The sequence below is a fragment of the Carcharodon carcharias genome, chromosome 1 (genome assembly GCF_017639515.1).
Source record: "Carcharodon carcharias isolate sCarCar2 chromosome 1, sCarCar2.pri, whole genome shotgun sequence".
In the NCBI taxonomy this organism is placed as follows: Eukaryota; Metazoa; Chordata; class Chondrichthyes; order Lamniformes; family Lamnidae; genus Carcharodon; species Carcharodon carcharias.
The window spans coordinates 170,822,468-170,837,598 of NC_054467.1; the positions used below are offsets into that span (position 1 = coordinate 170,822,468).

The 15,131-nt window shown below is 39.0% G+C and overlaps 1 protein-coding gene across 5 annotated transcripts in view; it reads right to left on the bottom strand.

The window, feature by feature from the left end:
• The window catches only part of ipo11 (importin 11), a 699,237-nt gene that overhangs the window by 196,237 nt on the left and 487,869 nt on the right, over positions 1 to 15,131 (bottom strand). For all 5 annotated transcript variants that reach the window (XM_041187080.1, XM_041187063.1, XM_041187071.1 and 2 more), the window contains one exon: positions 8,454 to 8,575. In XM_041187080.1, coding sequence (XP_041043014.1) covers positions 8,454 to 8,575 — 122 coding nt within the window. The remainder of the gene's footprint in view (positions 1 to 8,453; positions 8,576 to 15,131) is intronic.

Here is a 15,131-nt window from a genome sequence, read left to right on the forward strand (position 1 = left end):
ATTTGCCAGTTCACTTTGCTTTCATGCCCTTATAATTGCCCTTATTTAAGTTTAAAATACTGGTCTTAGACTCACTCCACTCTCCGTCAAACTGAATGTAAAATTCAATTATATTGTGATCACTGCTACCTAAGGGTGCCTTCACTATCAGGTTATCAATTAATCCTATCTTGTTGCACAATACCAAGTCTAGTACAGCCTGGTCTGTTTGGCTCCAGAAACTGCTGTTCTAACAAACTGTCACGCAAACATTCTATGAACTCATCATCTAGGCTACCTTTGCCCCTCTGATGTTTCTAGTCTCTCTGTAGATTAAACTTCCCCATGATTATTGCAGTAACTTTCGACAAGCTCCCATTATCTCTTCCTTTATACTCTGTCCTACCATGTAGTTACAATTAGGAGACCTGTACACCACTCCCATAAGCCTGATGATTTGTGCACAGGCACAGCAAAAGCTTCCAGATTGCCGTACTAAGTCAATTAGGGAGGTGGTGGAGTAGTGGTATTGTTACCGGCCTAGTAATCCAGAGACCCAGGGTAATGCTCAAGGGACCTGGGTTCTAATCTCTCCACGGCAGGTGGTGAAATTTGAATTCAAGAAAAGTCTGGGGTTAAAACTTTAATAATGACCATGAAACCACTGCTAATTGTCATAAAAACCCACATGGGGAAGGAAATCTACCAGCCTTACTTGGTCTGGTTGGCTCTAACCACCCTCTGAAGTGGTCTAGCAAGTCACTCAGTTGTATCAAATCACTACAAATTTGATAAGGAATGGAACCGGATGGACCACGTGGCACCAGGAACGACAATGCCCTATCATCCGTGTCCCACAGACTGAGCCAGAGGTGATGGCACAGTTGTGTACAGTCAGGAGGCAGATGCCCTGGGAGTCCTCAAAGTGGAGTCCTCAATGTTGACTTCAGACCCCATGAAGTCTTATGGCATCAGGTCAAACATGGGCAAGGAAACCTCCTGCTGATTACTGCATACCGCCCTCCCTCAGCTGATGAATCGTCTACTTCAGAAAATCCTACCTTGTTAGCCAGTGACTATGTTGCAAATGGATTTTTAAAAAATGTATTCATGGGGTGGGGCATCACCAGCCAGCATCTATTGCTCATCCCTAATTGCTTTTGAAAAGGTGGTGGTGAGCTGCCTTCTTGAACTATTGCAGTCCATGCGGTGTAGGCTCATAAAAGCCGTGGAAGTCATGAATGGCTTCAGGCTTCTTGAGCCAGACACCATTCACGATTGGCTGCTTTATCTCATTCCAAGCATTTGTAATGTTGTTAATGGCCTGAACAATGTTGTATCGTTCGCTTTTCTCACGGTTGGTCTCCATGATTAGTTGTGTATGAATCCCATGTTGAAAGTAAGCCTTGAATGTGTCAACAACACTTTGATCCATGGGTTAGATCGGGAAGCTGTTTGGAGGGAGATATTCTACATAGGCATTTTTGGAAAAGTCGTTGTGGTTCAAAGGATGGCTTGGGGTATTGTCCAAAAGTAACAAAGCTTTATGGATGCTGTTTTTTCCAAGCACAGTGTTCCTTAACAGCTGGGCAAAAATGCACTGAAAACCTCTTGGAAAAAACACTAATTGTCACCCAACATTTCATATTTGGCCTCCAAATCACAGGAATATGTACCTTGCTGTAGCCCTTCATTATTTGTAGATTTTCTGAGTAGTGCATGAGCCTGAAGTCACCTTCTGTATTGCAACCCAATAACAAAGTCAACTGATCCTTAGCTGGCTCGAATCCTGGTGCAGTTTTCTCTTCAGTTGAAATAAATGCCCTGCTGCGCATTATCTTCCAAAAAAGGCCCATCTCATCCAAGCTGAAGATTTGCTGCTGTGAGTAGCCTCTCACATTGATGATGGCCTTCAACTCGATGGGGTAATTACTGGCTGCTTCACTGCCCACACTCACAGCTCCTCCAATCATCCTGGTGTTGTGTTGGCTATGGCAGCTCTTGAATCTGTCAACCAACCACAACTTACAAAGAAAGTTTTGATGGAAGAATCTCACCTTCTTGCTGTTTCGGGTGGTTAAACAAACTCAGCCTTTTCTCGGATAGTCAGTGCATCAGCAGACATATTCCTTTGGTTCTGGTCCTTGATCCACACTAGATAATTGCTCCATGTTTTCTAGCATGCTGTTTGGAGTTCAGGTGATCTTTAGGACCTTTAGAGGAGACTTTGCCCACGAACCTTTATTTTATCCTTCTTACTGATGGTGCACACAGTCATTAGTCGAAGCCCAAGTTAACTTACTACTATGGCTGCTGCCTTCTCAGGTGCCATCACATCACAGCATTTCTCATTTCTGTTCCAAAGGAATGGATTGCCTCTTCCTTTTGGGAGTAGTGGAGTCCTTGCAGACTTTACTCATGTTTTACAGGGTCAAATTAAGAAGCAAAGTACTGTAAAGCAACATCATGGACAATCTTGCTAGTTGACTTTCTTCTATAGCCCTCCTTCTCAAAATTCCCATATACGTGTATTCGTGCCTTTAGACGAGCTCCCTGGACATGTGTATAATGTTGATTCGGCAGTTGTATGCCTTCCAATATCCTAATCCCGCCACAGTTGATTCACGCTAAACATTCAATCCCAGTCCCAGTAATGGCTGCCTCCTACCACCCTCAATCCAAGGTGGGGGTCAGAGGCCACATTCCGCTTTCCATCCCCAGCCTCCTTATCTCTGGGCTTGGGTAGAACATGAATAAACTCTCCTCTCTCGAGGACAGGAGCACTCCTGTTTGGCTCTAAGCTTAAACTGCATGCTGACTAGTGAAGGGAAAGGGGAGAATGGAGGAGGGGTCAAAGATGATAAATAAACCATCTATGCAATACATTGAGCCAATGTAGCTTCAAAATGTTTCATCACTGTTCACTATGTTTTGAATTAGTTGGTTTCAATTTAATCTGCACATTTCAATCCACAATTTATGTTGTGCTCCTCCCCATATCGGTAAATAGCTTCTTCCTTTCAAACATCCTAAAAATTTACTTTCCCTTTGATTATTTTAGTAAAACAGTTGGCCTTTCTAGATTTTTCATTTTTATCTCACATTCAAGCATTTGTATTTCTTTATTTTTTAATTTTTAACAATTTCTTCTCGTCATCTTGATTGGCGTATTTCTTTATTCTTTCATGGGAATTGACCTTGAACTGACCTTGCTAGCTCATTTCAGAGGGCAGCAAAGAGTCAACCACATTGCTGTAGGTCTGTAGTCACATGTAGACCAGACCAGTTAAGGATGGCAGATTTCCTTCCCTAGGGGACATTAGTGAACCAGGTAGGTTTTTACAACAATCGATGATAATTTCACGGTTACCATTACTGAGGTTAGCTTTATATTCCAGATTTATTAACTGAATTCAAATTCCACCAGCTGCCGTGGTGGGATTCCAACCCATGTCCCCAAAGCATTAGCCTGGGTCCAGTGACATTACCATTATGTCACTGTGTCCCCAAAGTTATTCTGCTTAGGTTATTCTGCTTGCCAAAATTCCCAGCCTGTCAATCAGCCAAAGTGCGTTATGAAGGGACAAGCAGTCTGTAAAATGATTAGACCGGTAGTAATTTTTTTTCTACACCATAACTAAACTAGGTTATTTGGGGTATACATATAGCAGGATAAAGATATACAGTTCACCTTTAATATTCATCCTTTAGTAACAATTAAAATGTACTTTTCCAAATAATCTTTTGGTACCTCTCCTATCTCTCCTCTTCCCTTCCCTATTACTGGTTCCTTCCTTTGTCTAATTATCTTTTTTTCATGCTTTGTAAGGCATTTTGCAACACGTCTTATGTTAAAGACACTAAGTGCAAGTGGTTCCTGAGAGAGATTGGCATAATCAGATCTCAATTTTGGTTTATAATTGAAATGTCTGTCCTATCTGTGTTTTTATTCTAGTTAATTGATTTAAATACATGTCTTTTTTTTTTGGCTTACTTGTTGTTTTTCTCCCTTAAACATAAAGGTGAACATTCACAAGCTTCCCTTGGCCATTATCAATGCAATTTCTACTGGGTAATGAGGTGTGCATTTTCCAGGCAGTGGACATTACCCCATTTGCTTTGAGGTGCCTCTCATGTAGAAAGTATCATAACGTAATTTTTAAATGTTGGAGAAAAGATAAAAGGGCATAGGACAGAACAAACATTGCGTCAATTTGGTCACGGTGTAGGAGAGGTGCGGTAGGTGGTGTGAGGGGAATGGGGAAAGATTAGAAAGGTGCCAAGAAGTTTGTTTGCAGAAATGGGGTTTTAAACATGATTTTAAAGGTACAGAGAGAAATAGGAAGGGAGGGGGTTTAGGGTTATGGTTAAACAGAGTAGTGCCTGAAGGCTGCTGCCACAAAAGGTGGGAGGAGGGAGGGGGACAAAAAGCTGTGCAAAGGCATCAAAGATGGAGGAGGGATAAGGTTGGGTGAGACTACTGAGGAACTTAAGGATTTTGAATTTGATATACTGGGGACAAGGAGTTAGTGTATTCTGCAAGCATATGAATTATGGTTAACCGGGACAAAGTATGCATTGCAGAACTTTGCACAGAATAGGGCTTGGAGAATGCAAGATGGGAGGCCAGAAATAGAATCTCAGAGAAAAAGAGTCTAGAGATGACATAAACGTGGACAAAGAACTTGGTAATGGAAGTTTTGACATAGGGGCAAAGTTAGGAAGTGTTGTGGAATGGAAATAAATATTCTTGCTGACAGATAGAATGTGGGGTTTAAAGCTTAGCCCTTCATCAAACAAGAGCCAAGGGCTAATAAACCCAGCAATACAGCAACCATTTCCGGGTGCCAAGCAGGCTACACAGTCTTCGATATGACGGACAGAAAATGTTTGCACATTTCCAACTGGAAGTGTGCCCCATCGTGTTGAGAAAAGACAAAATAAAAAGGACATGCCCAAATTTTTACCAGAAAATTTTGAAAAGCCTGGTTTATCCTAAGTGACTGGCTGGGAAGGCAGATGAAGTCAAGAGCAAAGGAGCCAAGAAACTGGAAATGAAGGCTTTGATTTTCTTAAACTCAAATCGAGAGTGTTTTGTCCCACCTATAACGTATCATCAGATGGGCAATGTGGCACCATGGAGGTGGCTGACAGAGGTGTTGGAAATAAGAGTTGAAGTTCATACATATTAAAGCTGTCCCCATCCCTGTGGGTGATCCCACACCACAGCATATGGGACAAGGGGATTGCCCGCTCAGGTCCTCCATTCATAGTAAGAGATGCTTGATGATAGACATGCTTGATGAGAAAGATGAAAAGCATGAAGAAGAACCAAAAGTCACAGTTTAGCATAAATGATTTTTCTTATAAATTCCTGTTAAATAACTTCTTAACAAGTTATAAGTTCTCTTTCTCAAGCCTACAGATTGGACTAATCTATTCCAATCATCAATCGCAGAATTCAGTGTGCAAAGTAAAATCTCTATTATGATTGCTTTCAATCAATGATTAAGTTTATTTTAATTGTCACACAGATTAAAAGGCTGTACAAAATTCAGCAGGTCTTGATTCTTCAGCCAAGACATATTTCCTTCAATGCTAGTCTAATTAGCATCACAAACCTGCAAAAACATCAGTCAAACTATGGGATTCAAGAACAAAAAATGTCATCGACAGTACAAAGTACATACTAATGTAACCGCTGTGAATCTCTGTCAAGATCAAAGTGGTCTCACCAGCTTTCAACGCAGTGATAAAATGGAAAACTCAAAACCTATTTATTTTCAAAGGCAGTCCATAGGTGCTTTCACTTCCAGCTTGATCTACAATGTTACACATCACTAGTTTACCAAGCACAAGACAAAATACGAAATTAGCTAGGGTGACGTTATTATAGAAATAGGTATTTACAGTATATTTTCAATTTAATTCTATTAAACTCTGGCTCTCAGTACTTAGTGTAAGTGCCTGTGTTTATGTTAATTAGAAGCAAACAAATGGATTTCATGTTGCACCTAGACTACCCAACCACCCTGAACAAGGGTAAAGTTAGGAAACAAGAGATGTGTCTAGATGAGGTGTGAAAGGTTGGATAACAGCAAAGTAAAGGAATTAAGGAAGAAACCAAGAAAACAAACTGTCAAAAAAAGAAAAAGGGGAGGCAGAGATTTACAATCTAAAATTGTTGAATTCAATATTCAGTCCAGAGTGGTCATGATTATAACCTGATGCCAAATTATCCCAAAATGATCTTTTAATAACTGATAACTTTTGCACATGTGCCTTTGCAAAAATTACAGCAAGATCTTTTTAACATTATTTTGTGAATGATGACAAAACTGTCAGCATTCCTATCAGTACCCTGTGAAACCAACAGCAATTTTTGGCATCTGCACATGCATAGTTAAACAAAGAATTCAAGGAATTGCCATCAGTGATTCCCTGCTTCTCCACAGGGATGCTGTTGAAGTCTCCGCAAATAGCAATTATTACAAATCACTTAACTGACAAGAATTTGCCCTCTAACAATGTAATATCAGAGCAAAATCTCCAAAAGATACCGAAAGTACAACTAGGCTTGTAACAAAATACTGTCATCACTGCTGTTCAAGAATCTCCCTAGCCCTGGAAAACTAATTTTGTATTTGTGTAATGCTAATTAATTCCATTATGATAAAAAAATCCAGAGCTCAAAATAGGAAAAAAAATGTTTTTCCATGATATTTCAGCTTTTTATAGGTAGGTCTCAATCTTTATTCCACTCATGGTTTATGAGATTTATGACAAATGAAGGGAGTCAGTGCATTTTACTTCCTGGGTTGCTGTCTTGAGAATCCTTCAATCAATTGGCTGCTTACCTCACTGGATACCTGGGGAATCCGTTGACTTGGCACTAGATTCAAATTAACAGTGGGAAAGGGGAAATACTTGCTACAAGGGTCACTAAATCTTTGCTGGCAACTTTCTCAGAGGTCAGTTGTGAGCTTCTTTGCTTTGTCACTGACTGCAAAATCTGAGCAGTTGTTTCTTTATAGTCTAATCATTACTTAGATTTCAGGATTTTATGAGCCAAATATGATGCAATGAGAAAACAAAAGAAGCCGTATAACATATTTATTTTTAAATACTGAGGTGTATTTCCTCATTTTACAAAATGAACCACAGCCATTCTTTGCGTCTTAAATAGCTGTTCCTAATTCCCAACATATTGTGTTACAACTACAAAGTTTCTAAGATTATGTTGGTTTTGGGTTCTTTAATTTAGGGTAAAATGGAGGAATGAAGGGGGTCATGTGACCGATTCGGAATTCTGTCTGACAATAAGCCTGGCTGGCTTGGCTGCTACTGGGTCAAGAGGGGCCAAAGTCAAAAGGCTTATTGACAAGGTGCAAGATATTCACACCTGTGGACAATGGCAACAGCAGTTGTATTAACTGTGGGTAGAATGTTAGTCTCTAGGTCTCACAGGGAGATGTTAGGAACGTCAGGTTTTATAAATGGTTATACTTGGAACTGTCTGTGTAATTCCAAGATTGAATATGGTCGGGGGTCTAGAAGATAGTTAATTAGCATTTCTACCTGGATACAAGGCTGATGTGAGTTCACGTATACAAGTCAGTTTGCAAAGTGCCAAAGAGCAGAAGATAAAGACAGCTCGTCCTGCGCCTGAAGCAGACTGGCTCTATTGCTCACCATGCAGAATACTGGTGGGAGCTCACGCTCAGATTGATGAGACTGAGTTTCTTATGATTTAAAGGAGGCTGGAAGATTTGCCTAGCTTGGGCTAGAAGGAAGGAATCTTCAATGTAACCTTCACAGTGAAAGTCAGTCCTGGGATTATGAGTTACCCAGGAGGGAAAGTAAAAGGGAAGCAAGTCATCATGAGCTGAGAATAGCTTTGGACTGGCTCATGGAGAATGAAATGTTTACTTAAGGGTCTGTGTAAAATATAAACATGGAGGGGGATTTTTGGTCTTGTTGAAGTTAAACAGGAAAACGTTTCTAAACAGTGGTTTGCAGTACAAGTTACCTACGAAAACATTATCTGTTCAATGTTGCTTTTAATTTATTACAGGTGAAATCTTAAAACCTGAAACCTTGTGCAATCCTTTCAGCTAGACACTGAAAATTCAAATATCTTGTTAAAAATTATCTACAAAGATCGTAACATGTACCAATTGCCACAAAAATCAACACATCCAGCAAATCCAGAACCTCATCTCCTCCAGATGCTTTTTTTCAAAAATTGAGTTTTAAATGGTAAATTGCAAACAATCACAAAGACAACGCTGTAAAGGATGAAGTTCGGAGTCAACAGTGCAGTTTTAATTAGCCTCCAGTGCAAAACCATTTTCCATAATAACTACTTCAACATATCACCGTTGAACTGAAAGCTCAAGTAAGTATCATTTTTAATTAGGACAAGGAATACTATAGACAGGTACCTCCATTATACCAAAGGGAAACGTATTTACCCATTTTCTGAAGGTAAGAGTGAAAGTAATGCCAAAGCAGAAAGTTTCCGTCTCTCTGGTTGTGTAATGTTATCCATTCGATCAACCCACATCTCGATTATACTGCCAAGGAGTTGATCCATCTAGAAAGAAAAACAAGTCTGTGAACTTCTTGTTCTATTTACAACAAAATGAAAATGGGCACGATGCATAATCATTATTGCACAACTACAACTGGAAGAAATCAAAATGAGATTGAAAAGCTAAAAAAAAAAAGTGCTTCTAGGCAATTCAGTTTTAATGAGCAGGCACCACAACATTTCTTTAATAATTTAGATGGAACATGCAACTTTCTCAAAATGTCAAATTCAGTTATCATTTTATACACTACAACATAGTGATACAGCTGAATACAATTGGGATAGAAGTTTCAAGCTGAATCCTTTTGCCGAAATGGGTATAGTTACCAATCCTCTTTGATATTAATATGAGCAGAAGGGTAAGCAAATTTCCACAGGGCCACTAACATGCTATAATAGTAGCTGGATGGCTTTTTTTGAAAGCTGCAAAAAAAAGTATATATTCACTAATGAATCTGATTTTATTAAAAGATTCAGTTGCATTTTAGTTTGCATGTTTCATTTACATTGTGAAAGATGACAGTATCTTTATTGTCTATATTTGGCATCTGAAAACAAAAGTGTCTGCGATGTATGTGCATTGAATTGGAAACTGGGATAAATAAAAACTCAGCATATAAATTTACATTGATTTTAACCATGAACTGAGTGCAATTTAGCTAACATGTAGATTCTTTGCAAACAGCTAAGGACGCACCTGTCTTGCTGCAATTTACGCTTTGATTACCTGACAGAATGGAGCATTTATTTCAATTTTAAAACCCAGTATCTATTTAATGATTTCTTGCTTCTCTATTTTACGCTTTAGTTTTCAACATCAAAATCATTGGGCTTCCTATTTGATTGCTGTATGTTTGTGGTCCTGCTCACGTTACTGCCTTTCTGGAGAGGCACCTCTATATTGCAAGGATAGTGCGACAGCATGCACACTCTTTTCAGTATGATGACAACAAATGTTATATGGAGATTTTAAGATGTAAATTGTAACAACAAATTGCACCGTTCAGCGAAAAGAAACAAGGGGATTTGGTGGTATTATTAAATAAAGCAACATTCCTTTTTAAAGGCAGTTTCCTTTTCTCTTTACTGCCTACCTCCATCCTCTCTCACACCTTTGACAATTCTATGTTTAAAATCTTTCGCCGAAGTGCCATGACCTCATTCCAACATTTACTTCAACTCTTCCAACACTTCAGAGGGCCATTTTTGTGTCTCATCGGTTGTGTTTGTGAAAAACAATATATTTTGATTAGCAGCTTATGATGATTTTTTTTCAAATTCTTCTCCACAAGACAAATTGGTCACTGAATATACATTATGCCACATATACGCTACATATAGTTGCAATAGCGAAATACTCAATTTTCTAATTCTCCACAGTGCAATTATTACCATCACTTTTGTGGCAAAGATAAATTTGTAAACTGTTTTGTAAGCCTGCTTTTTAAAAAAAATGTGAAATGTGTTAGGAAGTTATACACATCACTGCCACCAGAAAAATAACAATGCACACTTTTTAGTTCTTTTCAATAAGTACAATCAGGTACAGAAATCTGCAAGATAGTAGTCACAAAGCATTTCTGACTGTTCTGGCTATATTAGCTAATCCTGCAGCACTAACCTCTATTGCAAAATCAACAGAAAAATACTGCACAAGGACCTATGAGGTGATTACAGAACAGTCTCCATTTGGATTAACTTAATCTTGTCCAAAATGCTCTAACAGGGTGTCACTGCCACATTTTACTAATTGATGAAACAAATGCAGTTTTGGCAACTTACTAAAAATTACTTGAAAGCTTGGTCCAGTGGCCACAAAACCGAAGTGCAAGATTAGTAACAGTAGCAAAGGAGGTGTGGTAATTGGGAAATAAAGGAGGTCTGGATCTACGCAAATTATTTAAATTAACATAATATGTATTATTCAAAATAAAACCAGTTATATGCAGTTTCCATACTATTCTTCAGCAAAATGAGGAGAGAGTTATTTTAATGGTTAGTGGCTGAACTAATTGTAATCTGTTCGTGATCTGTAATCTGTTCATGGAAAAATATCAGAAACAAGTAAATTTCTCCTATATGCTATTGGTATTTTAGTCTTCTGAGGCAAATGGTACGAGATAAGCACCTTCTTCCACTGGTGTCTGCCCAGGGCAAGTTGTTAGACTCAATTGGAGTATCATCTCATTTTACATCCTGCTCATTGCGCTGGAATGTCATTCTGATATGTTATCTGATTAGATTAAAGTAATGAAATGGTGTAAATAAGTTAATTATCTTTGATATGCATATTTTCTTTCAACATTGCAGATTAAAATCAAATTAGTTGAGATTGGTCTCCTTAATTTTTGTCAAAAAATCTAAAACTTGGCCAAATAGCCATTCAATTTTACAGGTACAGCAAAAATTGCTGGATGCTTGTGATCAATCCAACAATTTTTTTGTTGAAGAATGCAAAGATAATATTACTCCATTAAGTAGCAAAAGTCGTCAATGCTTTCTACATGCAAGAGTAATTTATGCGTCAGGCTCTCATTGCATTATGATATAAGAATTTATTTATAATTTTTACTTTGAAAACTGTTTGATAGTACCTGAAACTGAGATGTTTAAATATTCCATCAATGATTTCAGAGAAAATCTGATAACTGAAGCATGCATATAAAAACAATATCTGCATTACTCCAATGCACAAAATGTAGATGCCGACAACACACTCCCACTGAACAGTGTTGTGCATAACTGAATAATCAGTTTTATCCCTCACTACAATTCAGATGAAACCAACAGCTTTTTTGAAGTAAACCTGTTAAATGCATATTTTAAGTTCATTAATCACAGATGTCAATATGAATTTTAAAGACGATTTTATCAACATCTTTAAATACTACAGTACATTACTGAGCTTAGATAATTTCAAAGGAACTATATTTTTCTGGCCAGGAAGATCCATTATTACACCTACGATAGGGAGATATATCAACTGACTGTGCAACAGGTTGGGCATCTTACTACCTCTGTAACATCAGAATACATTTAAAAGAAAAAAAATTAGACCATCAAGGTCACCCCATATGGACAAATATCACCTCCAGCTTGGTACAGAAAATGTAAACAACAACCAAAGACTTCTTGCAAGCATATGCTTCTATGCTTATTAGAGTGCATATATTTCAAAATCCATAGCAAAAAAAATTATGATTGTTAACTAAAGGAAAATCACCTTAATTAAGCAATTTAAATGTTAAAATGGAACCAAAATTGCCCACATGTTGATTTATCATACCATCTTAAAAAAGTAAAAGTATTTTTTAAGTTTACAACAATTGTATTTATATAGCATCTTTAACACATGAATTCTTATGAAAGGGATTGGAGATTACCAGAAAAATCTAAACTCTGAGAATTATACGGAAGTCAATCACTCATTTTATAAACTGCCAAATTTAAAAGAACATTACAGTGAATTATTTGAATATACCTCAAATCTTCAGTACTAATGTTTCAAGAAAATCATTTTGTTAACTTAAGTATTTAACCAGCTAAGATTTCCTTTCCATGCCAACAATAATTTTTGGTTAAAGTTGGAAATGATGACAATATTAAAATCTTGCAATATTAAACAATGGAACATTGAAGAATAGAATGTAGTTTAATGGAGCATAAAATAAAACAGATGCCTCCTAAATCAAAATATTTTATGCAGCATCTGATTTCAGCTCACACCACCTTCCTGTTTTAGGTTTCTGATAAATACAAAGTAGCTATGAGATGACAGAATTTTAGCCACAAGGCAAACTAGCCAGAAAATTGATTTGGAAGCCATGACAGAAGATATAGCTGTTTAACAGTGAAAGGTCTCTGGAATGCTAACCTACTAGTTCTCTTCAGTAGTTAAGAAAATATGTAATCAAGGCATTATTAGCTCATAGGGATTGGCATACTGCACAAATATTGATTTCAATAACACAATGCATAATGTGTAATTTATTACTGTGGTGAGGAAAAATAGCATCGCATTAGCACAGATTTATGTTAATATTCTGCTTGGCTAGTGGCCAAGAAAGACTTGCACTTAAATAGCACGCAAAAATTTATTTTTACGGCTATCAACTTATACTATACTAAGTCAATATTTGTCATTTTGGAATTCCATCGTAAGAAAGCATCCAACTTCCAATATTTCTTTTTATTCATTTATGGGAGGTGGGCTTTGCTGGCTAGGCCAGCATTTATTGCCCATCCCTAATTATCTTCGAGCAAGTGGTGGTGAGCTGCCTTCTTGAACTGTTGCAGTCCATGTGGTGTAGGTACACCCACAGTACCGAAAGGGAAGGAGTTCCAGAATTTTCACCCAGTGACAGTGAAGGAGCGTGATATATTTCCAAGTCAGGAAGGCGAGTGGCTTGGAAGGGAACTTCCAGGTGGTGGTGTTCCCTTGTGTCTGCCCTTGTCCTTCTAGATGGGAGTGATCGTGGGTTTGGAAGGTGTTGTCTAAGAAGCCTTGATGCTTTCCTGCAGTGCATTGTGTAGATGGTACACACTGCTGCCACTGTTCATCGGTGGTGCAGGGAGTGAATGTTTATAGAAGGGGTATCAAGCAGGCTGCTTTCTCCTGAATGGTGCCAGCTTGAGTGCTGTTGGAGCTGCACTCACCTAGGCAGGTGGATAGGAACGTAGGAAGTAGGAGCAGGAGTAGGCCATTCAACCTGTTGAACATAATCCGCCATTCAACTAGATCATGGCCGATCATTTACCTCAATACCATTTTCCTGCGCTATCTACATATTGCTTGGTGTCATTAGTATCCGGAAATCTATTGGTTCTGTCTTGAACATGCTCAATGGTTGAACTCCCACAGCTCTCAGGGGCTGAGAATTTCAAAGATGCACCACCCTCTGAGTGAAGACATTGCTCCTCATCTCAGTTTTAAATGACCTACCCCTTATTCTGAGATTATTTCCCCTGGTTCTAGACTCACCAGCCAGGGGAAACATCCTATCTACATATACCCTGTTACACCTGTAAGAATTTTGTAAATTTCATTGAGATCGCCTCTCATTGTTCAAAACTCAAGAGAATACAGGCCAGTTTCCTCAATCTCTCCTCAGAGGACAATCCCGCCATTCCATGGATTAGTCTGGTGAACCTCCATTGTACCTCTATGGCAAGTATATCCTTCTTCAGATGAGGAGGCCAAAACTGTATACAATAATCCAGGTGTTGTCTCACCAAGGCTCTATACGATTGCAGCAAGACCTCTTTACTTAAATCAAATCCTCTTGTGATGAAGGGCAACAAACCACCTGCCTTCCTTATTAATTGTTGCTAGCTTTTAGTGACTCACGAATAAAGACACCCAGGTCCCTTTAGACACCAACACTTCCCAACTTCTCACCATGTAAGAAATATTCTGCCTTTCTGTTTTTTTCTACCAAAGTGCATAACTTCACACTTATTCACATTATATTCTATCTGCCATGTTCTGGCCTATTCACTTAGCCCGTCCAAGTCTGCTTGAAGCCTCCTTGCAGCCTCCTCACAACTTACATTCCCACTTAGTTTTGTATCATCAGTAAATTTGGAAATATTACAATTGGTCCCCATATCCAAATCATTTAAATAGATTGTGAACAGCCGTAGCTCTAGCATTGATCCTTGCAGTATCCCGCTACTAACAGCCTGCCATCCTGAGAATGACCGGTTTAGTCCCACTCTCTGCGTTCTGTCTGTTAATCAATTCTCAATCCATATTAGTATATTACGCCCAATCCCACGCACTCTAATTTTTCTCACTAACCTCTTGTGTGGGACCTTATCAAAAGCTTTCTGAAAATCCAAATACACCACATTTGGGCAGAGTGCAGCTGAGGAAACCGAGTGCAGACTTTGGACAGAATTTTTCCCTTGGTGGACGGGCGGGCAGCCGAACTCCGCTGCCGAAACGGGGCCCGCCGCCTTTTTGAGTGGGCAGACCAATTAAGGCCCACCCAGCAGCCTGCCCAACAGGTATCGCATTGCGCTTCCTGTGGGGGGGGGGGGGGGGGGGGGGGCGTGTGTGTGTATGTGTAGGGTGAGGGATTTCCCGTCTGTCAAAGTGCGCTCTTTCGCACATGTGCGCAAAAGGGCGCACTGCTCCCTGAGACCAAGTGCTGTCTAAGGGAGATTACTGACGGGTAAAAAAAAACTCCAAAAATAGAAAAATATTAAAATTATTAACATGTCCTCATGTGACAATGTCACACGAGATGGGACATGTTAATAAGAAACACATAAACTTTATGAAACTTTTTAAAAACGGACATGAAACCTCATCCCGCCAGTGGATGAGGTTTCATGTATTATCAGAAGCCCGTTGCGGCTCTTGGCCTGCTCGCCAACCTTAAGGTTGGACGGGCAGGGTCTTTAATAATCTTAATTGGCTATTGACAGGTTGGCAGGCGGACAACGGATTTCGCTGTCCGCCCGCCTTCCTGAAAATTTAAAGGGACTGGGATGACATCAGGGGTTTCTCCCGACGTCATCCCGCGTCATTTTCCTGTCGCAAGCGGGCACCGTC